This window comes from Ursus americanus, chromosome 21, assembly GCF_024610735.1.
Source record: "Ursus americanus isolate L20-20 chromosome 21, mUrsAme1.1.p, whole genome shotgun sequence".
NCBI classification, from domain to species: Eukaryota; Metazoa; Chordata; class Mammalia; order Carnivora; family Ursidae; genus Ursus; species Ursus americanus.
Genome location: NC_142147.1, coordinates 27320386 through 27345901, shown reverse-complemented (window position 1 = coordinate 27345901; position 25516 = coordinate 27320386). Strand labels below are relative to the sequence as shown.

At 43.4% G+C, this 25516-nt stretch overlaps 1 protein-coding gene across 1 annotated transcript in view; it reads right to left on the bottom strand.

The window, feature by feature from the left end:
* HYDIN (HYDIN axonemal central pair apparatus protein) overlaps positions 1-25516 on the bottom strand; it is a 376490-nt gene that overhangs the window by 109735 nt on the left and 241239 nt on the right. The window contains exons 27-40 of the mRNA XM_087870593.1: positions 23075-23203; positions 22594-22803; positions 20282-20419; positions 18755-18932; positions 16917-17041; positions 13388-13515; positions 12824-12960; positions 12463-12590; positions 12121-12312; positions 11637-11786; positions 8303-8542; positions 3555-3723; positions 692-871; positions 48-221 (exon numbers count right to left, since the gene is read on the bottom strand). Coding sequence (XP_087726719.1) covers positions 48-221; positions 692-871; positions 3555-3723; positions 8303-8542; positions 11637-11786; positions 12121-12312; positions 12463-12590; positions 12824-12960; positions 13388-13515; positions 16917-17041; positions 18755-18932; positions 20282-20419; positions 22594-22803; positions 23075-23203 — 2278 coding nt within the window. The remainder of the gene's footprint in view (positions 1-47; positions 222-691; positions 872-3554; positions 3724-8302; positions 8543-11636; positions 11787-12120; positions 12313-12462; positions 12591-12823; positions 12961-13387; positions 13516-16916; positions 17042-18754; positions 18933-20281; positions 20420-22593; positions 22804-23074; positions 23204-25516) is intronic.

The following is a 25516-nucleotide window of genomic DNA, read 5'->3' as shown; positions in this document are numbered from 1 at the left end:
AACTTCACCTAAACCCCAAAGGCGCAACCCTTCAGGGCTGTGCCTACCAGACAAGGGTGTCCCATGGACGATGATGGCGATGCCTTTCCTGTTCTTGGCCATGTGGCCTTCTGCAGAAATATCAATGCCCAGGTAGCGAGCGATTGCCTTGCTTACTGGGTTGTTCTCTACTTCTCCAACTTCTTCTGTGGAGTGGCTGTCAATGCTCTGTAACTTGTCAGCTGCAAAGTAAAAATATATGTGTGCAAGTGAGTGCACGTGGACACACCCAGAATTCACATGGTCTGATGGAAAGGGGAACAACTTTTCCTTTTTTTGACACTGTTGTTTTATAACGAAAAATCATCTGCTGCAAATGTTCTCACTCCCCCATGCGGCATATGGGAGTGCCTTTTTTGGCTAATAATTTGTCCACAGCTACTAGAATTGAAAATACAGATACTGTCTGACTGTTAATTCTATTTTGGGGGATTCTGCCCTGCTGAAAAAACAATACTAGACACTAGCTGAATCTGCAACATGACAGGAAATGGCTGAATAAGTGATGGCGTATTCATACTGCAGAATTAACACCCAGTAGTGCTAGAAGGCTTGAGGGTGCCTTTCAGGGAGAAAAGTGAAAAGGCTCTGGACAGTCTTCCCACCTCTGCATAGAGAGAACCAGTACCAAAACATTAAAATGCTTGTTTACTTTGAAACATTATTTTTTCCAGGCTTTCCTCATCTTCTTCTTCATCTGGGTAGGTCTTGGACTCGACCGTAGGAAGGTGCCGCTCTTCCAGATTGGATGTGACCGAGATCCCTCGGCTCAGTGAGGTCCTCTTTGTACCGGCTGAGGTTCCCAGATCTGATGAGTGCCCATCTTCCTCTTCTGCCAGAGACCCAAGGACGAAAACACACATGGGGAAGAGTTGGGACGGGGGCAAGGGAGATGGGGACAGAAAATGAAAGAGAGACAAAGTGGAGAATCATTGACCTGCTCACCATCACCCTGGACATGCCAACCCCAAGAAATAAGAATGGCAGTCAGTTGGCTATTAAGAAGTTTCTCTGCCCAGAGTATTTCTACATTTTAACATAAAAAAAAAAAACACTAAAAATTATACAGTTGCTCCAGGAAATTTAGAAAACTCGGAAGAGCAAGAATTATAAAATTCATCTGCAAAAGAGACAGAAAGACAAAGAAATGGTGACGGAGAAATTGCAGCTGCATTTTATGATACCAGTACAGGAGAGCTCCAACTTCTCAGGTTGTTCCTTTCTCATTTTTCAAAGTTTAACTTGGGATCATAGTGTATATTCCAATTTGTAGCCTGTTTTCCCCCTTAACTTGTCATGAACATTTGTCCACATTGTGGCATTGCTAAGCACATCTACCATTTTGTCTGCCTAGCACCCTCCCCACTGCTACTGTCCCACAATTCCAATGGGGGCACTGGGCTGTGATTGCACGAAATGACCCCATTTACCCCAGGGGCCCAAGACATTGATCCTGGGAGTCATGGGGCATTGACATCTGAGGTGGAGAGGTTGGAGCTCTCCTGTGACTGGCCTCGCTGGCCATGGTGTGGGAAATAGGGAGGACAGTCTGCACATGAGAGCAGAAGGAGCAGAGGCTCAGAGAAGCCCTGGGGAAAAGTAGAGTATGCACCTCCCTGGCCCCTTCGGGACCTCTGGGTCCTTGTTTTCCACTATCTTCTAATGGGCCAAATGAAAAGATGAACCTATAACTGTACTGTTGTAAGGATGGGGATAAAAGCGCCAGGGCCCCTCTCTGAGGTCATGATGCCCTTAGTACCTGGCAGCCCCTGCAGCTGTCTGCCCCAGGCCATCAGGCAGCAGGTTTGAGTTTCAGTGTCTCTCCTCCACCTCCTTCCTGACCCTAGGGCTCTCAAAGACAGGGCCTTGTTTCACTGATCTGTTTACCAAACTTAAGCTCCATTCTTGGAACATACATTGTGGGTGCTTGTTACAGGCTTAATTGGTTCCTCTAAAATTTGTAGGTTGAAATCCTAACTCCCCAGTACCTCAGAATGTGACCATATTTGAAGATAAAGCCTTTAAAGAGGCAATAAAGTTAAAATGAGGTCATACGGTTGTCCTACTCCATCTACACTCCAGTATGACTGGTGTTCTTTGAGAAGAGATTTGGACACCCAGAGGGAAGACCATGTCAACACTGGGGGAAGACGGCCATCTACAAGCCAAGGAAGGAGGATCAGAAGAAAACCCTGCTAACACCTTGGTCTTAGACATTGGGCCTCCTGAATTGTGAGAAAATAAACTATTGGTTAAGCCACCTCGTCTGTGGTCTCTGTGATGGCAGTTCTAGCATCTGAGCACTAATGGTGCTCAATGATGCTGACCAGGAGATGGCGGGGAGAGGTAGTCTTCTCTCATCTTCTCCTTTTAGGACAAACTAGTATTCTCTGACTAGTTTCCCTGAGAGGCAAGACAAGCCCAAGAGTGGGAGAAAATGGACTCCATGCAATTCATTCATTCACTCTCACAGCACGTATTTATTGGGCACCATGATGTATCAGGTGCTGTTCCACACTTTGGGTTTACAAGTGGGGAATGTATGATCACTGCGTTTATGGGGACTTCTCATTTGGGGGGCAGACAGGTATGAAGAAAACAATTACACAAGTGATGGCTGTTACACAGAAAAAGAGAGCAAGTCTCATCAGGGAGGGCACATTTCCAGGATGAGGGCATGGTAAGCAGGAAGGAGAAGCGAGCATCATGCCACAAGTCATCCAGCAGGAGCTGTGATGCTCAAGTGAACCCAAGGGAGCCCATGGGTGGATGATGGGGTAACTCAGGGGCACTGGGCCAGAAGGGGCAAGTTATAAGAGTACAGTCCAGCTTTATGATTGGGGTTTGGCTTTGAGGACCATGGACAGCCAACCTCTTCCTTGTGTGAGCCCCTACTCTCTCTTTTAGGGCAGCAAGTTATAGCCTGTGTGAGGTGTTACTGCAACACCTGGGCATACACAGAAGCTGTGGAACATAGTGGTTACCACCAGACTCCAGAGTCAGAGAGATCTGGGCTTGGATCCTGATTCTACCCCTTCAAACTGTGGACCTGGCCTCTCAGTGCTTTAGTTTCTCATCTATATGTGTAAAGCCCTCAACACAGGGCTTGGTATCTAGCAAGTATTTTTCTATACTACGTTCAGATGGGTTTTTAAAAAAATTTATTTAAATTCAATTTAATTAACATATTCTGTATTATTCATTTCAGAGGCAGAATTCAGTGATTCATCAGTTGCATACAACACCCAGTGCTCATTACTTCAAGTGCCCTGCTTAATGCCCATCACCCATTGTTTTTAAGGCTTAACTCCCCACTAGACTCTTGTGAGAGGAGAATGTATCCCTGTCTCCGCATTCATACGGCGGGGATTAAGGGTTAGAAACAAAGTATGTGAGGTGCCTAGCATGTGCCTGGCACCTGGCAGGTGCTCAGGAACCGGCTGGCCTCCCAGCTGGGATACATCCAGGGCACCAGGGCAGAGCCGGAAGCCGGGCTCTCGGCACTGAGCTCTCACCATTTTCCTGGACCAGACTCTCCAGATACTTGGCCTTCATCTGCTCCTCTTTTAACCGCTTCATCTCCTTAAAGTACTCGTACAGCTCTTGGGGCAGCTTCTCCCCGGGGACGCGGGGGGGCAGCAGCAGGGTGTTGTAGGAATCATAGCCCTTCAGCGTTCGCAAGATCTGCAAGAGGAGGATGACAACTGCTGTTGGAAGAACCTGGAAGCTTCCTCCTGACAGCCCTCAGAGGGTCTGCCGACCCACCTTGTAAGACCTTGGCTCCTGCCTGAGGCTGGGGTGTCTACCATGGGCCTTTGGAGAGGTCTAAAAAATAAGGCTGGCCCTGAACCTGGGGATATCGGATCTTGATTTTTGCCCCATTTGAGCTTGGGCATTTCACATGTGGAAGAGAATTTTCCTCTTGCTTTGCAAATAACATATACTGTTTTTCTTTTTTTTTTTTTTCATTGACAAAGTACCAAACGCCATTATCCACTTTGAGTGACACGTTCTTGAAAAATCCTGTGATGAGCAATGTTATACAAGGAAGGTGGCTGTCTCATAAATAGAGGATCCAGGGAAAAACTGGTAAAATAGTATTAAGTGTGTGTGTGCATGAATGTGTGGGGGAGGGGTGGGGGTTAGGGAGGGAATGTGTTTTAGGGTTGTCAGATGAAATATGGGATGTGCAGTTTAATCTGAATTTCAGATAAACAACAAATAATTTTTTCAGTATAAAAATGTCCATATAAAATATGTCCTATGTTTTTTTATCTGAAATTCAAATTTAACTGTGTAACTTGTTCTTCTTTCTTCTAAATCTGGTAACCCTAGTGTGTATGTATATTTATAAGACACAGTACAATAAAGTTCTAGAAAGCAATTGCTTCCTATACGGCCTAATTTATGTGAAAAATCTGTTTTGTTGAGTAACCTTTCTTTCTCCAGGATCACTATTTTTAGTTGTGTGAAAAACCACTGTTAAGAAGCTCATTCTAAAATTTATATGGAAGAACAAAGAGCTAAGAATAGTTGAAACACCATGTATGTTAATTATGCTTGAATGTAAAAAAGTGGTTAAAAAAAAAAAAAGAGTTGGGACACCTGGGTGGCTCAGGTGGTTAAGCTTCTGCCTTCAGCTCAGGTCATGATCTCAGGATCCTAGGATCGAGCCCAACACTGGGCTCCCTGCTTGGCAGGGAGTCTGCTTCTCCCTCTCTCTCTGCCCCTCCCTCTGCTTGTGCTCTCTCTCTCAAATAAGTAAGTAAATTTTTAAAGAAAAGAGTGTTAGAACACTAATGAAGAAGAATAAAGTGAGAGGATTGCCCTACTAGATATTAGGACTTTTAAAGCTGGAATAACAGACAGCATGGGATTGATATTGGGAGAGACTAACTGACCAGTGAGATGATTTGAAAATGAGAGCTTAGAATAGACCCATTCGTTTATGGACTATTGATACAGGACACAGCTGGCATGACAGGACAGTGGGGAAAGGAAGGAATATTCCGAAGACTGGGTGGTGCAGACACACAAAGGTCTGGCCAAATTGCTTCAACTGTGACAATTCTGAAGAGCCAGCCCAGCTTTCTGTGGGGTCTGCTGAGGGCTCCGCTATAATCCCATCACAGCTCATCTCTCTGCCTAGGTCTACTTGCCTTATTCTTTCCTGGTGTTTCTCCCGAGAGTGTTCCCTATGAAACCTGCATGCCCATCTCAGAGTCTTAGATTCTGCTTTCCATTGAACCTGGTCCACAGCAGAGGATGCGGTGCCAACTTAAGCCATTGAGCATTTCATGAATACCTAATGAAAAGACTCCCTTCCAGGGGGATGAATTCCCATTCTGAGAAAAACTTCTAGAGGCAGAATCTAAATTGGGCAGAGCATAAACACTAGATGTAAAGAAGACAGAAGTCTCAAAGGCTGAGTTGGGGGAGGGTCTGGAGGAAGTAGAACAACCTTAGCTAAGCCATTCCTAAATTCCTGACCCACACACTACATGAGATAACAAGTGTTTATTGTTTTAAGTTGCTAAGCTTGGGAGCAATCTGTTTTGCAGCCATAGATAACTAATTAATATACAATAAAAAAACTAAGCCTCAGACTTCATGGACAGCATAGGAGAAAACGGTGGAGCAATGCATTTAAGATATTCAAGTGCAAATGTGAGTGAAATGTCTTGTATCCAACCAGACCTAACTTTAAGCATAAAAGCCACAGACAGTTACCAACATGTGTGTACTCAGGGAATAGTGTTCTCGTGACTCCTTCCTGAGGAATCTACTACTGACCACACAGTGGTGACTGGAGAAGCTTCACCACAGGACTAGTGTTGAACATTGAATACATGTAAATATAGAACCAAAACTAAGGGACAGAAATTAGGTTCTAACATCTTCATGTTGCAAGCTCTGACATGACAGACACAATACAAGGAGCAAAACATGGAGGGAGTGCACCTGAGATGATTACCCAGTAAGCATTAATTGAAAAGAATATCCCTTTAAATTAGAGGGTGGTGAGGAGAGAGAAAAAGAGACTAGTAGCTAATTTCATAATTGCTCACAGTAGGGAACTAAAAGGCAGTCTCTAAAAAGTTGATTACATCAAAAACTAAGGATATACTGTATGGTGACTAACATAACATAATAAAAAATTATTATAAAATAAATAAATAAATTTAATAAAAAAATAAAAACAAAAAGTTGAATACTAAGGGTATTAGGTAAAGGGGTAGTTTTTACAGCTCAGCCTCAAGGTGGCAGAGCAGGGTAGAGATAGTAAAAACAGGCTCGGATGCATCAGTGGAACAGAACAGAGATCCCACAAACAGATCCAAATGAATAAGTCAACTGACCTTTGACAAAGCAGCAAATGCAATACAGTGAGCAAAGACAGTTTTTCCAAGAAACAATTGCAGACCTGGACATCCAGATGCAAGAAACCTAGATGGATCTGACACCTTTCACAAAGCTTAAAATGGATCATAGGCCTAAATGAAAAACGTACAGCTATAAAACCCTAGAAGGTGCCATAAGGGAAAATCCAGATGACCTTGGGTGTGTTGATGACTTTTTAGATACATGCCAGAGGCACAGTCCATGAAAATAATAATTGATGAGCTGGATGTCATTAAAATTAAAAACCTCTACTCTGCAAAAGACCATGTCAAAAGAATGAAAAGACAAGTTACAGAATGGGAGAAAATATTTGCAAAAGATACATCTGATTAACTTCTGTTATTCAAAATACATAAAGAACTCTTAAAACTCAACAATGAGAAAACAAACTACCCGATTAAGAAATGGGCTAAAGACCTTAACAGACACCTCACCAAAGAAGATGTACACATGACAAATAAGCATATGAAAAGATGCTCCACATCACAAGTCATCAGGGAAATGCAAATCAAAACAAGATATGACTACATACCTATGAGAATGGCCCAAATTCAAAACACTGACAACTTCTAATACTGAAGAGAATGAGGAGCAACAGGAACTTTCACTCATTGCAGGTGGGAATGCAAAATGGTCAACCACTTTGGAAGATAGTCTGGCAGTTTTTTATAAAACTAAACATACTCTTACCACATGATCCAGCAATTGTACTAGTTTGTACTTGTCCAAAGGAGATAAAAATTTATGGCCACACAAAAATCTGCACATGGATGCTTATGGTAGTTTTATTTATAATTGCCAAAACTTACAAACAACCAAGACGTCCTGCAGTAGGTAAGTAGATAAATAAACTGCTATGTCCAGACAATGGAATATTATTTAGTATTAAAAAGAAATGAGTTGTCAAGCCATGGAGGAAACTTAAGTGTATATCACTAAATGAAAGAAGCCAATCTGAAAAGGTAACTGTATGACTGCAATTATATGACATTCTAGAAAAGGCCAAACTGTGCAGATAGTAAAAAGATCAATGGTTGCCAGAGGTTGGGAAGAGGGAGGGATGAATAGGAGAACACAGAGGATTTTTAGGGCAGTAAAAATACTCTGTATGATATTGTAATGGTGGATACATGTCATTATACATTTGTCCAAACCCACAGAATGTACAACATCAAGAGTGAACTCTAATGTAAACTGTGGATTTGAGGTGATTATGATGTATCAATGTAGGTTCACCAATTGTAACAAATGTACCATGCTAGTAGGGGATGTTGATAATAGAAGAAGGTATGTGTTTCTGGGGGGCAGGTTCATATGGGAAATCTCTGTAACTTCCCCTTAATTTTGCTGTGAACCTAAAACTGCTCTAAAAAAAAAAAAAGTCAAAAAAATTACATGGAGGAACAACTGGAAAATATGTAGCCCAGAACAAAAAGAAAAAAAAAGTGGCAGATTTAAGCCCTAACATAATTTTATTAAATGTAAATGACCTAAATACATCAATTAAAGACAGAGATGCCAGAGTGTTTTTTTTAAAGACCCAATTACATGCTGTCGACAAGAAATTCACTTCAAATATAATGACTGCTGCATATGTTCTTTGCTGTTTGAATTTTAACCATGAGCATGTATGAGTTTTTCAATTAGTTGTTTAAAATGGGTAATGAGATTGCCAAGAAGCAACGAATTCTGCTCAGAGCAAGGGAAGTAGGTCAGGAAAGGCTACAAAGTGATCTTTAAATTGACAAGGAAGGGTTTAAGGGGAAGAGGGGCAAAGGTGGGGAGGAAGTTGTCCACACTGAGGGAAGAGCAGGGCCCAGCAGAGGGAGGAAAATGAAATTTGGTTTTGGCCTCTGCTCACCTTCTCTTCTATGAGATACTGCTGGTCAAATTCTAAGGAGTAAAATTCAATGGGAAAGTTGCAGGGATTCTTCACCACCACCTCAGCCTCATCTCCAGGTGCATAAGGCAGCAGTGGCCCCAGCTCCAGAACCAAAGGATTAAACTCCAAGCGTGGCTCTAGACCTTGCCCCTGTGCCAGCAGTGTAAGCTTCTGGGCACTCTGGGCAATCTGGAACACCAGGGTTTGGCTGTAGAATTTCTGGAAGACATAAAAACAAAACAAGCATCTTAACTTTGTTTTTTTGTCTTGTGCAATGTAAACCTGAAAACCATTGTGGGGACAAAACTGATGCTCCTTAGATTAAGAGAGAAAACTTTTTACGTAAAATTGCATGAGAACAATTTATATGACTGTATTAATACTGGGTATCCAGCATGCCAGCCACTGTACCAAATGCTTCATCACTTGTAGAAGGCCATTGGATGCCACATTCATATCCTTCAGACCCTCCACTGTGCTCAAATGGGCCCCTATCTGCACCTCTGAGCTCTTATTTCATGGGCCTTGCTGCCTGTGGGCAGGGCAGGGCAGGGCAGAAGTGTTGGGATTAACATCTGGGAGCAATCCTCAACCAATGACTCAGGAACTACCACATAAATACCCCAGGTCCCTTCCTCTTGGGAAGGGATAATCTGAAATGTGCATTTTGTCTATTTCCTCACAGTTTCCCAGTAGGATTATGTTCCAGTCTCCAAGGCAGCTGGCTCACTTGCATACCCTATTAGCTGCCTTCCTTTCCCCAACCACTTTATGCCACTCCATCAGTGTTCCCTACACTTCCCAATTAATCTGCTTGCACTTGAATCCTCGTCTCCAAGTCTGTTTCTTGAAGAACGTGAATTAACATATTTCTATTATTTGAAGATATAGTTAAGCAGCAGGTCAGGGATGGTCAGCTGGGGCATTCAGTTTATCAGATATAATTACAGTCTGAACACTAATTGATAGGGATACCAGCTATCCTAATCTGGTTTTACTGGGGAACCTATTAAAAACATGGATTCACAGGCCCCATCCATAGAGATCCTGACTTGATATGGACAGGGTAAGGCTTGGAAATCTGCATTTTTTTAAAGATTTTATTTATTTATTGGACAGAGAGAGACACAGTGAGAGAGGGAACACTAGCAGGGGGAGTGGGAGAGGGAGAAGCAGGCTTCCCCCTGAGCAGGGAGCCTGATGTGGGGCTCGATCCCAGGACCCTGGGATCATTACCTGAGCCGAAGGCAGAAGCTTAACGACTGAGCCACCCAGGTGCCCCGGAAATCTACATTTTTAACCATATGTCCAGGTCATTCTGAGAAAGTTAAGCTCATGGCTTGGATTTGGAGGCCATGATTGGCTTCGTGATTTGAAGAGCTCCTAAGTATCTTAGCTCAAGAAGGAAAATCAGATGGATAGAATGTGGATGGACATACATACACACCCAGAAAATATTGCTGGAGACAGTAAGGGAATGAATTATTGGCTAAAAGGGTTTTCTATATGGTTATGGACTTAGTACTTTCTGATCCAAACTTCTATATTTTAATTGCTTTTTATGGAACTATTTCTAAGACATTTTATTCGTTTCCTGTTTTCTAACAGAGTATTCTGAACATCTGTTACAACATCAGTGATTTCTCCTGTGCTGCTAATGCTGAAGGAGATAGAGATGTGGACTGTGTGGGTTGCAAGGCTAATCAATTCCTTGTATATAGCCAATAAATTGATCTCCCAGTTGGTGGAACTTAAGTTATTAACTTAAGTTAATTAACTTAAACAGTTCCAACTCAACGTTTATGGAAACACCTGAATAAACCTTTTTTTAAATTTATCTACTCATATGTCCTTCATTTAGTAAAATAACAAAAAGCTAGGCAATCCTGATGATAAACCATCTAACAGTAGCCAATAAATTGATCTCCCAGTTGGTGGAACTTAAGTTATTAACTTAAGTTAATTAACTTAAACAGTTCCAACTCAACGTTTATGGAAACACCTGAATAAACCTTTTTTTAAATTTATCTACTCATATGTCCTTCATTTAGTAAAATAACAAAAAGCTAGGCAATCCTGATGATAAACCATCTAACAGTCTTAAGACTCTAAGAAAGACAAACATATTAACTCTCTTTTCTTTTCAAAGAAAGGTTGATTTTGATCATGAAAGAAACAGGGGCTTTATTTTAGAATCAGATACGAAGTTATTCTCTTTCCTTCTTTCTCACTGCAGACTCTTCAGCATTTCTTCAGAGCATTTCCATTACCAGGAAAATGGGCGTTATCTGTAGGTAGTCTACAAAACCCACATTGATTTTTTTTTCTTTTAAAAGAATAAAGGAGAGAAAGACATCTCCCTAATGCCTTAGGCTTTGAGCGCAAGTCTTTCCAGCTAACCTCTTGAGATCCTCTCTGGCTGTAGGATTTTATTTTTACTGTGTTCTTTGCTAATGCCATTCAAAAAAGGAGCGCCTGTGAGGCCCGGGGAGTACATCTACCAGGAAGTACTTACTATTATCCCAACTACTGATGATAACAGTAAATAGTCATTTAGATACTCGCTACATACAGAGCAGTTTGCTATGCATTTTATTCATATTAATTCATTTCATCTTCAAAATAACCCTAAGAAGTAGGTATGGCCGGTTGATACTGTCTTAGCTGAAACCCTAAGAGCCAGATGCTTTCAAATTCAGATTTTTAAAAAGGTAAATGTAGTGCACAGACCCTCTGTTGCATAATATCCTCAGCGGGGGCTGGGGCAGGTCCCCTAAAATCAAACACGAATATTTCTGCAGTTTCAATGTTTGACTCTGCAAACTAAGTAGAATAAATAAAGGTTAAGTAGTCTCATGTCAATTCAGATGAGGTTTTTCTACCAAATGAATTTGGGTCTGAAACTTAACGAAATTTTTTCCCCGGTTTCTGGAGCTTATTGGATTTTAGAATTGCAGTAGGGGATTTTTGACATGTGATATTTTTTTTCATTTTATCGATGAGCAGACTGAGGTTTAGAGGCTAAGTAATTTACTCAAAGCCATGCAGCCTCTAAGTACAGAAGAAGAAGGCCACTTACCCAGGTCTGCCGATAAAAGTCCATGTGCTAGATAGATCTGATTCTGGAGCTGGTGCTCTTAACCACCAGGTCACACAGCTCCCACATGAAACAAGCACTTGATGTCCTTATCACAATAGTGAGGCCAAGGTCACTCAGAAATTCCCTGGACACCTGCCTCATCAAGTATGGCCTTTGAGGAAAGCTCAAAGAGACCCAGAGCATCTGAATGGAACCACATTTTTTAAAGCTTACCTCTTCTTTAGGCATGAATTTCACTTGCACGTTGGACCTCTCCCCAGGATCCAAGACCCCAGATGTGGGCTGGATCTCAAAGATGCGTGTCTTTGGCTTTAATTCAGTATGTAGTTTCCGTCTTAGGTATTTCGGCATGTGTTTCTCCAGCTGGTTATTAGGTATTAGACGATTAGATAATCTACTATGGAAAACGGATTTATTCCACCCTCCACTCACTCAGCCTCCATTTACTGAGTCCCTCCCAGGTATCAGGGAACGTGTAGATACCAGGGCTACAGAGAGGAGTAAGACATCCACCAGAGAGCGGGGCCTGGTAAGTCCTTGAATGCAGGGCTAAGGGTCTAGACTATATTTAGGAAGCAACAGTTGTCACAGCAGGTCTTGAGAGAAGATGGAAATAATGAAAAAGCGAAGACATAAAAGACAACTCTGGCCGAAATGGAGATGGAAAATGGGGACCGATGGGCCACAACTCATTTACCTTGTTGACTGGCTTATGGCTGTGGACGAACCATTCACAAGGGACTTGGAGAGGATTAGAAAACTGAACAGTTTCCACGAGGCACTGTCCACACTGAATTGTGGCGAACTCGACTTTTCCACAAGACAGTGTCATAGTGGGAATGGTCACCTTGGCTTGGAGACAGATGTGAATTGTTGGCCCTCCAACCACCTAGAATGGGCGTAAAGTTCCTGTTACCATGTGGCATGGGGTTGGGGGAAGACTCGTGGCTCTGAAATGGTAACTGGATCATCCTAGGGGTAAAAAGCAAGCAGAGCTGGTAGTTGGGGACGATGAGCTGGGCCCAGCATTGCATCTTACCTTGATGGGCAAAACGACCTCTTTGTTTCCAACAGGAAGACTGGCCCCTTGTGGGTCAAATTTCACTTCAAATGTTTCCGTTTCACAGTAAGGCAGATTCTTTACTCGATCTAACTCAGTACTGAAGCCTGGACCAAGACAAACAAAATTTCTTTGTGGGAAAGGGAAATGGCAAATAAGAGCTGCTGTAGGTAGAGCCCTTCTGGGGCAGGATAACCATTCCAAGTCTCAGTTAATGGCCCAAGAATTCTTTCAGCTGATCCCAGAAGAAGCATGAATATGACTCCAGAAGAACAGTACAGCTGGGCACCTTGCTAGAACTGACAAGTGCAAGAGGAAAGGGTCTCCCTCGCCTGGTTACCTGTGTCATGGAGGACGCGCTTTTCCGCGTGGAAGGACACTGGGAAGTGACTGGTGTTGGTGATCTTGATGATGTGTGTTCGGATGTCACCAAGGATGATGTAGCCGAAGTCCAGGATATATTCTGGCAGTTGGACTCTGAAACAGTTAACAAGCTCTCTTTACCAGTCACTTTCCCAAAAGAGCGATTGTGCTGTTCTCATCTATCTCCTGTCGTAATTCTGTCCTCGGGAGAGGAGAAGAACCACCCTCCAGACAGGAGACTAGGAATAAGATACTATGACCCCCGCCCCACCACACTGCTGTTTCAGTCATTATCTCAAAACACATCAGCATGGGCCCTCAGGAACCTCAAACCCAGCCTCTCCATTAGGCAAAGCCAGAGGTTTCTGACTTTCAGAGGCAGAGACCTTCCTGGTTGCCTGGATGCTAGAGGATGGCAGATATAGGAGACAAGTAGACTTCATTTCTAGATGATCAACCATTAATTTAGGCTGCACTCTGGTGGGCGACAACATTCGCTCAGCTGCCCTCTGAAACAAGCCCAACACAGAATGACACTCACTTGGCTAGTTTGCGACGACTCCGATAGCTAAAGTCATCTGTGGAATCGGGGATAATTGTTTTCTGATGTTCGATGGCATAGCCTTGGACTATAAGTCGCTCTACTTCCATCTGGAGCTGAGGACTTAACTGTAGTAAGAGAGAACAGCAAGTGATTCTTCTAGAACACGCATTCTCAATGGGGGCAAATCACCTCTGTGAGGGAAAGAATTGCTTCATGGAGGGGGAAATGAAAAAATTTTAGATATTACAGTGATCTGTGGCCTTCCAAAGGGCCACGGTACATAAACAGATATACAGTATATTTGTGGTATTAAAATTTTCATGGGGGTGGTGGGTGGGGTAAAGAAACTGGCATATCCACACCATGGAATAATGCTCAACGATGAAAAAGAAAGAACTATTGATAGTGACGGATCTCAAGGGCATTACACTCAAAGAAAAAGGTTACATACTGTATGATTCTGTTTACATAATATTCTTGAAATAACGGAAGCATAGAGATAGAGAACTGTAGTGGTTGCCAGGAGTAAGGGATGAGAGACTGGGGGTGGCTGTGAGGAAGTAGCTTATAAGGCCAAATACAAATGAAAAAATAAGAGGTTGAATTCTCCTTAATGAAAATAAGGGGAGAGACTTCTCCCCACTCCCTTTCCTTAGAACAATTACTTTACAAAACTTGTAAGTTCTTTCTCCGTGTTTCTGAAATGCATGTAAATCTTTTTAAAGCAAACATAAGCCTCTGGTCAGCTTTATCACCCACAAGTGTCTTCCTCAAGGCCCCGGGAACCTTCTCTTCAAAGTGCAATCATCAAGTAAGATAGAGATCCCATCTCCCAGTTTCTGTGAGAGGCTAGGAGCCTGACTTCAGAGGGCCCTGTCCTACAAACATGAGAGGTTTCCCTCTGGATAAAGCCAACTGTCCAACACAGATGGTCACCCCGATGACCATGCGAGTTCAGGAGGAACGATGTGTGATGGATGGTGCTGTCAAGTTCTCTTACTTGCAGACTAGTTATAGTTAGTTATAGTTCTTACTTAAGGATTAGTTAGTGTTTACCTCGAGAACATGTATGGAATGGGTTGTATGTTTGGTTATATAAAAGGCTGAGTTTTCTTTCTGTCTTTGCAATCTCTTGGTGAACTGCCTGTAATGCGGATCAGATTCTGGTTTAATGCTTATTCAACAATAAAATTGTTTTCTTTCTCTTCTCCCGCTGTGGAGAGATTTTCTGGGTTGGAAGGAGATTTTGTTTTTAATTCTATTTCCTCAAGCACAAGGGATCTTTGTGGTGATGGAACAGTTCTGTACCTTAATTGTAGTGGGGGTTACACAAACCTACACAGGCAAAAAAATCACATGGAACCACACACACACATGAGCACGTATAAAACTGAAATCTGAATAAGCCCTGTGGTTTGTACCAACGACAATTTCCTAGTGTTGAGACTGTTGTACCACATCTTACAAGTTATGTAAGATGTTACCATTGGGGAAAACAATTTTTTTTTTTTTTGGCCACATCCTGTGAATCTATAATTATTTCAAAAGAGAAAGTTAAAAAATTTTAACATCAAACTAGTCAAAGAAATTATTTTTTTTAATATATAGTAAGAATATTTCATGGGGTATTAGGAAAAAAATGTCTTGGGAAGTGTCAAGTGAAAAAAGGCTGAGAAATACTGTTCCCAAGACTCAAACCTTAGGTCCGGGGCCAAGCAAGGCAGGTTAATGTGTGGAATGGCCCGTAAGGAGACCACGAGAAGTGGTGACAAAGTGGGAGAGCAGCCTGCCTCACCGCCAGGTGTATCCAGTCATGCTGATGCAAGTGAAGCCCACCCTATGCCTGCTCCTGAGCCCGGAGAGGTCGCCTGGCGCCCTGTGCCAGAGGACGACGAGCTCGCTCTGCCTCTGCCTTCAGCACGTTCTCAGAAGCCCCACCCCAGGTCTGGAGCGGCCGCCAGAGACAGCTGTGCTAAGGCTCCGCTGAGGAGCCACCTGGGGACGCGGGGAGCAGAGTGGAGACACACTGCTGCCCTGTATTGACGCTGGGGTCCAAGCAGAGAGGACAGAGGCTAAGAACACAGACCTGGATTCAGATCCTAGCTCGGCTGCCGGCCTGGGGACCTGCGCTTCACTCCCACAGATCCCAGCAAACTGTGAAATTAAGACAAGAGTGGCACCGTTGGGGGCGGGGTTAATGAAATACTAATGCAGGTCCGTGGCATGATGCAGCCCTGGGCAACAGTTCAGTCGATGGCAGCTCATGTTATTAATTACGGTCATCCTTGGAGCGAAGGTGCACTTTCAGCTTCTGCAAAACAAGTCACTGCTGGTGGCCTTTGGGGCTCTGAGTCTCCCCAGTGACACTGCTCTTCACCAGCCCGAGGGCTCTCTAGCTACATAAGTAATTCTTCCTCGGGACCACATTCTCATGCACATGCATTTTAAAAGATGAGCACAGGGAGTAAGCAGCCTTCAGGGCCAGGAATGGACTGGTAAGAGAAGAATTTCAGGGCATGGTGAGGGAGAACATTTTGGGATTTTGCTGTCACTTCCCACCAATTATAGATTCAAATAAAGGGCAGCCTTTATTTACAAGCTGGGTCACTCTCTCCCTTGAAAGACCAACTCTTGGCGTGGCTCCCGCTTGGGAGGCACCAGGCTGAACCTCTTTGGCTGCCTCCACCCCCACTCGACTGGTGGAGTCCAAAGGGCTCTACTCCGAATCGACCCTGTCCCCTGCTCACTCAGTACACTTCCCAGGGAATCTCACCATTTCCTGTGATCACAATGACCATGTGGTGACTCAAAGCACTTTCTCCAGCCTCTCTCTCTCCTCAGGTCCATAGCAGTGGGTCCAGCGCCCTGTTGGAGCCTCAGTTGGGTGATGCTCCGAAATCTCGTGTACAATGACGAACCATCAGAACTCATTTCCCTTTCTCCCTTCCCCCTAAACTTGCTTCTCCTCCTGAGTTTCCCATCTCAGTGCCCCCTCCTTATTTTGTCACCTAAGCAAGACACTGGGGGTCACCTCTGCTTCACCCCCACATCCAACCAATCTCTAATCATTGACCATTCCACCTCCTGAGTATTTTTTGAACCTACCTGATTCTTCCTACCTCCTGTGTCATCACCCTTGTTTACATGACATGACCTCTCATCTAGAGTTACCCCATCAGCTTTTAAAAAACTGAGCACATCTCAGCACATCTATTCTAACCCTCGCAAGCCCCTGAAAGCTTCTCAGAGCTCCACAAGGCAGCCAGAGAGATTTTTTAAAGATGCAAATCTGATTATCCAAGGCTCCACTTGAAATACTTCACTGACTTGCTGTTGCCCTCAGAATAAAGTTCGAAACCCTTAATAGGTTCCCTAGGGAGCCCTTGACCTCTGCCCCTTCTTCACTCTAGATACATCTTTTTCTCCTTTCTGTTCCTCAGAGATTGCATGTCCTTCTTGCCCCTGGGCCTTTGCACCTACTGTTCTTCTGCCACATTCATTCTGTGCCGGATGAAGCTAACCTTACCTCAGAAGATTCATCCTCAGGCATTTCCTCAGTTGTCTCTACGTGAATGAGCGTTTCATATTGGTTGTGCTCTTTCTCTAGGTTTTTTCTGGCCTGATTCAAAAAGACTTCATACTTTTCATTTCCTGTGGAATTGGAAGGAGAAGGAAATCAGGATGATTAGAAATATATGAATTATGCCTAAAACACAGACTGTCAGCTCAGGGTCCATAGCATGAGAAGGGAGGTGAAATTTCTGGTGCTCATCTGCCATGTTTTCTTTGCCTCAGAGGGTGACGTCGTTTGTGAGTGAGTTCAGTTGGTATCAGAGACCCCACGGAGTTTAATGAGATTGTGCTGTAGTGAGCTCCTCGCTGGTTCTCAAGAACTTGATGGTAGTAACATCCTATCTCACTCATAGGGTGATCAAGCAGATCCCAGCTTCCTTGGTGCTTTCCTGGGTCTAGCGCCAAATGCCATGTGACCTGGGAGCTCCCTCCATGCTAGACACACTCAGATGGCCAGTCATCCTTTAAGTCACTTTGCATGTTTATTAAATCTCAGTAAACAAAAGCACTATATTTGCAGCTATAACTGCAACTAGACAGGTGTCAATCCCCCGAATCAGGGATGTAGGCAATCGGTGGAGAGATGTCAGACACCCAGGTTCACCAGTAAGCCAGTGCAAATTCAAATCCTTGAGGGGCGAGGAAGGCAGAGAAATTAAAGTGCCTACTCTGGAATATCAGGAAGCTCTGGACTTGTAACGCAATGGAGCACAGGAGACCCAACTAGGACTCAGAACTAACAGTATTCAGACGTACACTCTCTGAAAGCCCTCTGCTGGCCAAACATGGATACTGCCCTAAGGAGGCCGGCTGGGCACTGGGTTTTCAACCAAGTGGCAAAGGCTTTCCCTCCTGACACGTCTGTATGGAGCTGGACTGACCTGTGGCTGGCGGAACTCTAGATGCTAGAGGGCAGCACAGTCTTAAAGGTAGTAATATTTGTATTTTCAGGGAGCAGACAGTCAGGATGTAATGGGTGATCGTCAACAGGGGAGCCAGTGACTTTGGGGCACAGGGGAGGGGGAAGCCCAAGTAGGAGGGCTTAGTCTGAAGCTGTCTGGGGAACGAAGATTTCAAGGAGCTTGAAGGAGTCACAAAGAAGAATGAGAACTTTGTCTTAACCCTTTGCCCTGTACTCCATGTCAGGAAGAAAGAGCCCAAGAGCCCACGGCTGAGACAGCTGCTCAGCTGAGCTTTGGGATTTGCCAAGATGGAAGTCTTCTGGCCCAGAGGGATGGCTCCGGGGGTTAGATGTTACCAGAGAAAGCTTGGCGAAGCATGTGGGCAGACAAGTAATCAGAGTCTAAATTAGCCTCTAAACTGTATAATGCTAAAACACGGAAGGGGGCTAGAACCTTGGTTGCCTTTCTGTACAGTTTATATTTTATGATTTCTACTCCTTGGAGTAAAATCAGCCTCCACCTCTCAATGGCCATGTGAGTGTGCTACAGTAAGGACAATTCAGGGAGAGGCTGTGGCTGAAGGGACGCAACTTCCTGATCCCTCTATATGCAATTCACTGATGGCACAACTGGCCAGGGGTCTTAATTTTGGGACTGCCATGGATCATATCCTGTCTCATTAAACTCAGGTCACCAGGTCAATTTCAATTCAATTTTTTTGTTTTTTGTTTTTTTGTTTTTGTTTTTTTTTGCAGTTGAAGAATCACACACAAAGAAACTGGTGAGGACTGCCAAGCAAATAATGTGAGTGCCAATCAACCTTCAAATAAACAAAGCGGAATGCATCTTTTGTCCCCCAGTGGGGAAATACTACAGTGGGTAGTAATACCTTGGAGTTTCCGGGGGAGATCGAGGCAGATTCGGGGAAAGATTCCCTCTCCACGTAGTGTGATGTTTTCTGGGTCCAGGTGGGCAATCTGTATCTGGAAACTCCTTTGAAAGACCTCAGGTACTCCAGGTAAGTAGTAAACCTTCAACACCTGCTCTTGATATGAACTGATAAAACCCTATGTAGCAGAAAGACCGGAGAGAAGGTTAATATTTACAATGGACCCTGCTTCTGGAGACTTAACGGACAGGGCAGTCCCACAGGCCTACTGTGCTGGTTATTCTCCATTCATTCATATGAAGCTATGCGAAAATGACAAATAAGTAATAGAACGGAAGGTAGTATACGTGAGCGGGTATTTCATAAAAGAGGAGATATGAATGGCAAATAAATGCAGTAAAAGATGTCCATCCTCATAAGCAATCAGGGAAATGAAACGAGGATCGTGATGAACTTTTTTTAAAAACCACACATTGCCAAAAACGACCACATTTTGGTGAGAATATGTATCAAAAGAAACTTTTATATGTTTGGTGAGAATACCAATGGGAAAAAAAAGTACTGTGCAAAATGTTTTACTGCCGTCTTATCAAACTGAACATATGCTAACCCCATGACCCAGAAATTTCACTCCTAGGAGAATTCCCTAAGACAATGCTTCCATCTGTAGACCGGGAGACAGGATGAGAATATTGTAGCAGGATTGTTTTTAACAGCAAAATTTTAGGGGAAAAAAATCCCAAATGTGCTTTGACAGGAAAAAGAAAAACTGCGTTCAATATAGTTATAGAAGGGATATTATTTAATGGTGAAAAGAAATGAACTGCAGCTACGTGCAACAACGTGCACTCGTCTTGGAGACACAAGATTGGATGGAAGAAAAGCAAAAGGCCCAAGATTACATTGCTGGTGCCATCTTCATAAAACTCAAGATACAGCAAAATCTGATAAAACAAAATTTCCAAGTTTTGGGATCAAGTATATTTGTCCATTTCATTTACCGTGCTATGCCATCCCCAGTGCCAGGGAAACGCCTGGTCATAGCAGGTGCCTAAAAGTTTTGAAAAATTCATAAACTAAGGCAGTTTCAGGATGCATCCATGTGTAATAAAACTGTACTTTGAAAAGGAAAGGATAAACCCAAGTGGGATGCAGGCCCTTGGCTTCAAGGAATTACAAGGGAAGTGTGAGGACGTAAGTGGAAACAAACCATTCTTATAATCATGAAAATAACCCCATGGGGCTATACTGTCTTGTTCACAGTGGAACCCCTGGCACCTACATGGTGGCTGGCTCATGTAGGACTCAATAAATACTTGCTTTATATATGAGTCAAGTGCTTGGGTTTATGTATTTATTTATTGCTTCTGAGAACTCTTTATTTTTAGTTAAAAAAAAAATCACACCATCATCCTGGCAGTAATGTGTAGCATAATCTCACATGCCACGGGGCTGTGGCGTGTAGGTTTGAACTTGGGTCCTTCCTACCCTTGCCCTATGGCCACCGTGGGCGAGGAGGCTACTTACCGAGAGGGGCAGGATTAGGGGCACTCCGGGCAGCAGGTTGTCTGGTGAAGACAGGTGGTCAGTCAGAACCTTGAACTCAAAGCCAACTTTCCCAGTGTTCCTCAGTGTGATCTCATTCTCTGTGACGTGGTCGAACAGCTTAAGAGGGGAAGAAGAGAGACTGCTGTCAGCCACCTTTCGGGAAGCTGCTATCTTCCTGGCAAAGGGGCGGGGGGTAGACAAATAAGCCTCACAGACACGGATTTCATTTTTCACGATCTAGGCACTGGCCAATCCACATTTCACTGTCACCAAAAGGTGGCCACTAGAGCGGGAGGCACACCAGATCCTGGAAACCTGGCTCCGCGTTAGCTCTTCTGACGACTAACTCAGTTAGCGGGGCCGTGTGTGGGGGTGTCTAACCCTCTGCACCTCAGCTGCTTCACCACAAAGAACTCATAATGGAGGGTCTTAAAAGTAAGTTTTCCTATACTAATATCTGTTTATTTTTTGGATGAGATCTGCGTTCAGAATTAGGATTTCTCTATTTATATGGAGAGATACGGGACAAATAGGCAAGACATGCTCTTTTTCCTGAGATTTTACTAACACAGTTCGGCAGCTAATCAGCAGGTCCAATAACCACAAACTGAGGCCACTTCAGGGGTTCTCAGGATAAGCTAGGGCAAGGCCTGGCTGCTCAGAATACACTCTGGGCTGAGGCAGAATTAATTGCTCAGAAGACCCTGGAGATAAGGAATGAAAGAGAATTCTATTTGGTCAACTTAATGGACAAAGTCTAAATAGGTGTCGGGTGAATTTGCTTTTAGGCACAATCTTTCACCTATAAACACACAGGTACCCCCAGAATTCAGTAATTATATATGCAGCAGCTATATAATTGGGGGGGATTAATTTCCATTATAATTTGGTAGGAGATCTGGTTTGTGAGTACATAACACAAATCTAATTGGGAGAAGAAGATGTACAGACATAGAATTAACAATTATTCCAAAACAAAAATTAGAATGTACATTATTTTACAGCAAAGAATATATTTAAATGCCAAGAGAATGCCAAGTAAGAGAAAAAAAACTGGAGGATGCAGCTGAGCTGAGTCTTACGGTATGTGTAGATTTGGGGTCGGCATAGTAGAGAAGAGGGATAATGTAAGAGGAAGTATTGAGGCAGGAAGGGCTGGGTAGTAGCAGTGTCCATGGGTAAACCAGTTTGGCCACAAATGGATGAATGGGCTCTCAGGGGAAACTGTAAGAAATGAAATTTAATGTGTAAGGAACATTAGTTAATAGAGACCCTCACCCAGGTGAAGGAACTTGACTCTGATCTAATGGGTGACAGAGAAAGGGACTCAGGATTGGAGGCTTCCCTGGCCCATGCACGGTACTAACAGTACAGTTTAATTGACCACAACTACCTGGGGAGATAGTCCCTGCTACCCCATTCCTATTTTATAAATGAGGGGTACTCTGGCTTGGAGAGCTCAGGTGATATGCTCAAGGTTACATAGTCAGGAGGAAGTCAAACTGGGGTGACATCCCAGTTCTTCTGACTACAGAACCATGCTCTTTTCTCAATACTGTGTTGCCTTCCCAAATGCTGCTGGGGTTAATTGTTCTGGGACTGATAGGATGAAAATGCAGTTTTGGGAAAGTCTATGTGGCAGTGCTGTCTAGATGGGTTACAGGCAGAAGCTATGAATGTGATGTTATCCCTTCTTGCATGGGGTCCTCGGCATCACCTGGGGGCTCGAGAGAAATGCTTGATAGAATCTGAGGCTGCATCTTAGACCTACTGAATCAGATTCCTCACTGGAACCAGATTCCCAGTGACTTGTATGCACATTAGAGTTTGAGAAGAACTGCTGTCCTATCTCAGGCATGGTTTGAGAAGCCCCTGTGCCGCGAGAACCTCGGTGGCCATGGGAATGGCAAACCGATGTAGAGGGATCCTGCTTGATGAATCAGCATGCCTGGATGCTGGTAAGGATGGGGCGGTGAGAGAGAGTGCGGTGGCAAATGCCTCGGAGGTTGTAAACTTAGGGGACTGATAAGGTGGTAGTGAAAGAAGGGGAGAGGTCGGTATGGGCTTCTGGACTGAGAGGGAAGGCGTCTAACATGCTGAATTTCAGGAGACAGAGAAACAAGTGAACCGCCCGGCCAACAGTTGGCGGTGGGATGATCAGGGTTAGAGATCAAGGTGAGGGGTGGTGGTGAGACTGTGATGACCCAGGGTTCCAGGAGAGGTTGGAACACAGAACTGGGTGCAATGTTTATGGTTAAACTGGGAACTCCCCGCCCTGCAGTTGGCAATACCTGCAATCCGTAGTTAATATCCTTGGTGTCAAAGGAATAGTTGACCAGGGAGGCCTCTCCCCTCAGCATTATCTCATAGGTGGGCCCTCCTTCCACTTCACACAGGGCTTTGGCCTGTGCCATGATGTCACAGTGTCCGTAGAAGGTGAAGGATATCTGGTGGCTACTATGCGGCCGCAGCACTCCATAGAGGGGCAGAATATCAAACACCTGTAATGTCAAACACCTGTAAGTCACTCCGTAGCATCAATTGGGATGAAGGCCCTGCAAAGGGCAGGTTAAGCTTTAGCCAATTTACAGGTTAATTCCTGACTTTAACTTGTTTGACTCCGTGAAAGGTGACTAGCCCAGCACCCTGCACATAAATGATGATAATAGGGGGAACTGGGGCCTGGCAAGACTCAATTTTCCGACTTGGGGCAGGTGCTCAGTAAGAAGAGTCAGTATCACATGACCTCAGGGCCCGTGAGGTGTTACTTACTTCTTCTATGCCGATGGAAAGCATTTCTTCCCGCTCAAAGCTCCACGGGGGTTCCTGAAACTCCACCTGGCTCAGGTTTGGGTCTGCTTTTTCTGTTTTTTCTGTTTCAGCAGAGTTAAGTTTTAATCCCTAGAAATCAGAGGTGTGCAGAAAAGCTAGTGAGCATTCTTAACGGGTCATCAATGTGCTCCTCCCCACGCAGTGACAGAAAACTGAAGTATATTATTTATATCTTAAAAATAGTACATTTTTTTCCTATGGAGATAATTGAACAAGTGCCCAAAATATATGTACGAGGATGTTTACCGCAGCACTACTTACAACAGCAAAACTGTGGAAGCAAACTAAATGCCTATCAACAGGGGATCACTTTAAATGGAGAGTGTGTGGTGTCTCCATCCATAGAGGATGGTCACTGTATATTTACGGATGGGGAATCATATGCACAACATATTATTGAGTGAAAAAAGCAGCTCCACACATGCCCGTGTATCAAACCTGAAGGTATAAGTGTGTGCAAATTCATTCAGAGATTTGTATATGCAAACAGAGTTAGCTGGGAGGTTGTCTGCTAAAATTTCAGTAGCACTTTTCCATAAACAGTGGTGTTTTGAGGATAATTGCTTTCATTCTTGAGTTTTCTAGCACAAACCTCTTTGAACATAGGAAAAAAGGAAAGAATTAACATTTAAAAGATGTGTTTTACACACGTACGTGTATTCTAAAAATACAGAAAGCTTCAAAGAGAGAAATAGAAATCAATTGCTGTTATACTGTAGATACATGTATATGTGTGAGTGTATAATGTGTTTATATAAGAATATATATTTGTATTTTGACTTGTCAGTTGACATGAGTGTTGCCTTTCCATGTGACTAAATATTCTTCACAAGCATCATTGGAAATGTTTTTTATTTTTTATTTATTTATTTTTAAAGATTTTATTTATTTATTTGACAGAGAGAGAGAGACAGCCAGCAAGAGAGGGAACACAGGCAGGGGGAGTGGGCGAGAAAGAAGCAGGCTCTTGGCAGAGAAGCCTGATGTGGGGCTCGATCCCACAATGCCGGGATCACGCCCTGAGCCGAAGGCAGACGCTCAACCGCTGTGCCACCCAGGCGCCCCCGGAAATGCTTTTTAAAACCAGAACATGTAGCCAACAGGTAAATGAGAAGATGATCAACACCACCCCCACTGTCAGGGAAATGCAAATCACAACCACAATAAGCTATTACCTCACATCACGCAGAATGGCTAAACTCAAAAATACAAGCAACAGCAAGTGTTGGTGAGGATGTGGAGAAAAAGGAATCCTCCTGCACTGTTGGTGGGAACGCAAACTGGTGCAGACATTGTGGAAAACAGTGTGGAGGTTCCTCAAAAAATTAAAAAAAGAATCACCACGTAATCCAGTAATTCCACTACTGGGTATTTACCCAAAGAATATGAAAACACTAATTCAAAAGGATATATGCACCCATATGTTTACTGCAACATTATTCACAATAGCCAAATTTTGGAAGCAGCCTGAGTGTCCAATGATAGATGAATGGATAAAGAAGAGGTGGTGTATAAACACACACACACTGACCCACTACCAATGGAATATTACTCAGCCATAAAAAAGAATCACATTTTGCCATTTGCAACAACATGGAATGACCTAGAAAGTATAATGCTAAGTGAGATAAGTCAGTTACAGAAAGGCAATACCATATGATTTCACTCGCACGTGGAATTTAAGAAACAAAGCAAATGAACAAAGAAAAAGAAGAGACAAACCAAGAAACAGACTTTTAACCACAGAGAACAAACAGGTGGTTACCAGAGGGGAGATGGGTGGGAGGATGGGTGAAACAGGGGGTGGGGACTAAGAGCACAGTTCACACGATGAGCATTGCATAATATATAGACTTTTTAAAATCACTGTGTTGCACACCTGAAACTAATATAACACTGTATGTTAACTATACTGGAATTAAAATAAAAAATAAATATAGAACATGTATTTTTTACTTAATACATCAGAGACTGCTCTAAATCAGTATTAGAGAACTTCCTCATTTTTTTAAAAAAAACATTTTATAGTATTGCCTTGTGCGGATACAATTTGGTTTATTCAGCCAGTCTCCTATTGGTGGAGTACAGTTGTTTCCAATTTTTCTTGCTTTTACCACCAAAGCTGCTGTGTACAAGGAGAGTTACATGTCTGTGAGAACAGGAAGGTATATCTGGAGAAGAGTGCCCTAGCAGAGGAACTGTGAGTTTAAATTTTGATACACTCTCCACATTCTATGTCATGGAGGCTATGCCAATTCATAATTACCTACAAAGTATGAAAATGCTTGCTTACTCCCACTCTTGTCGCTGAGACAAACCCTATTTTAAAAGACTGTATATTGTCCATGGATATACAGTAATTTATTTTTCCAATTGTTCGCT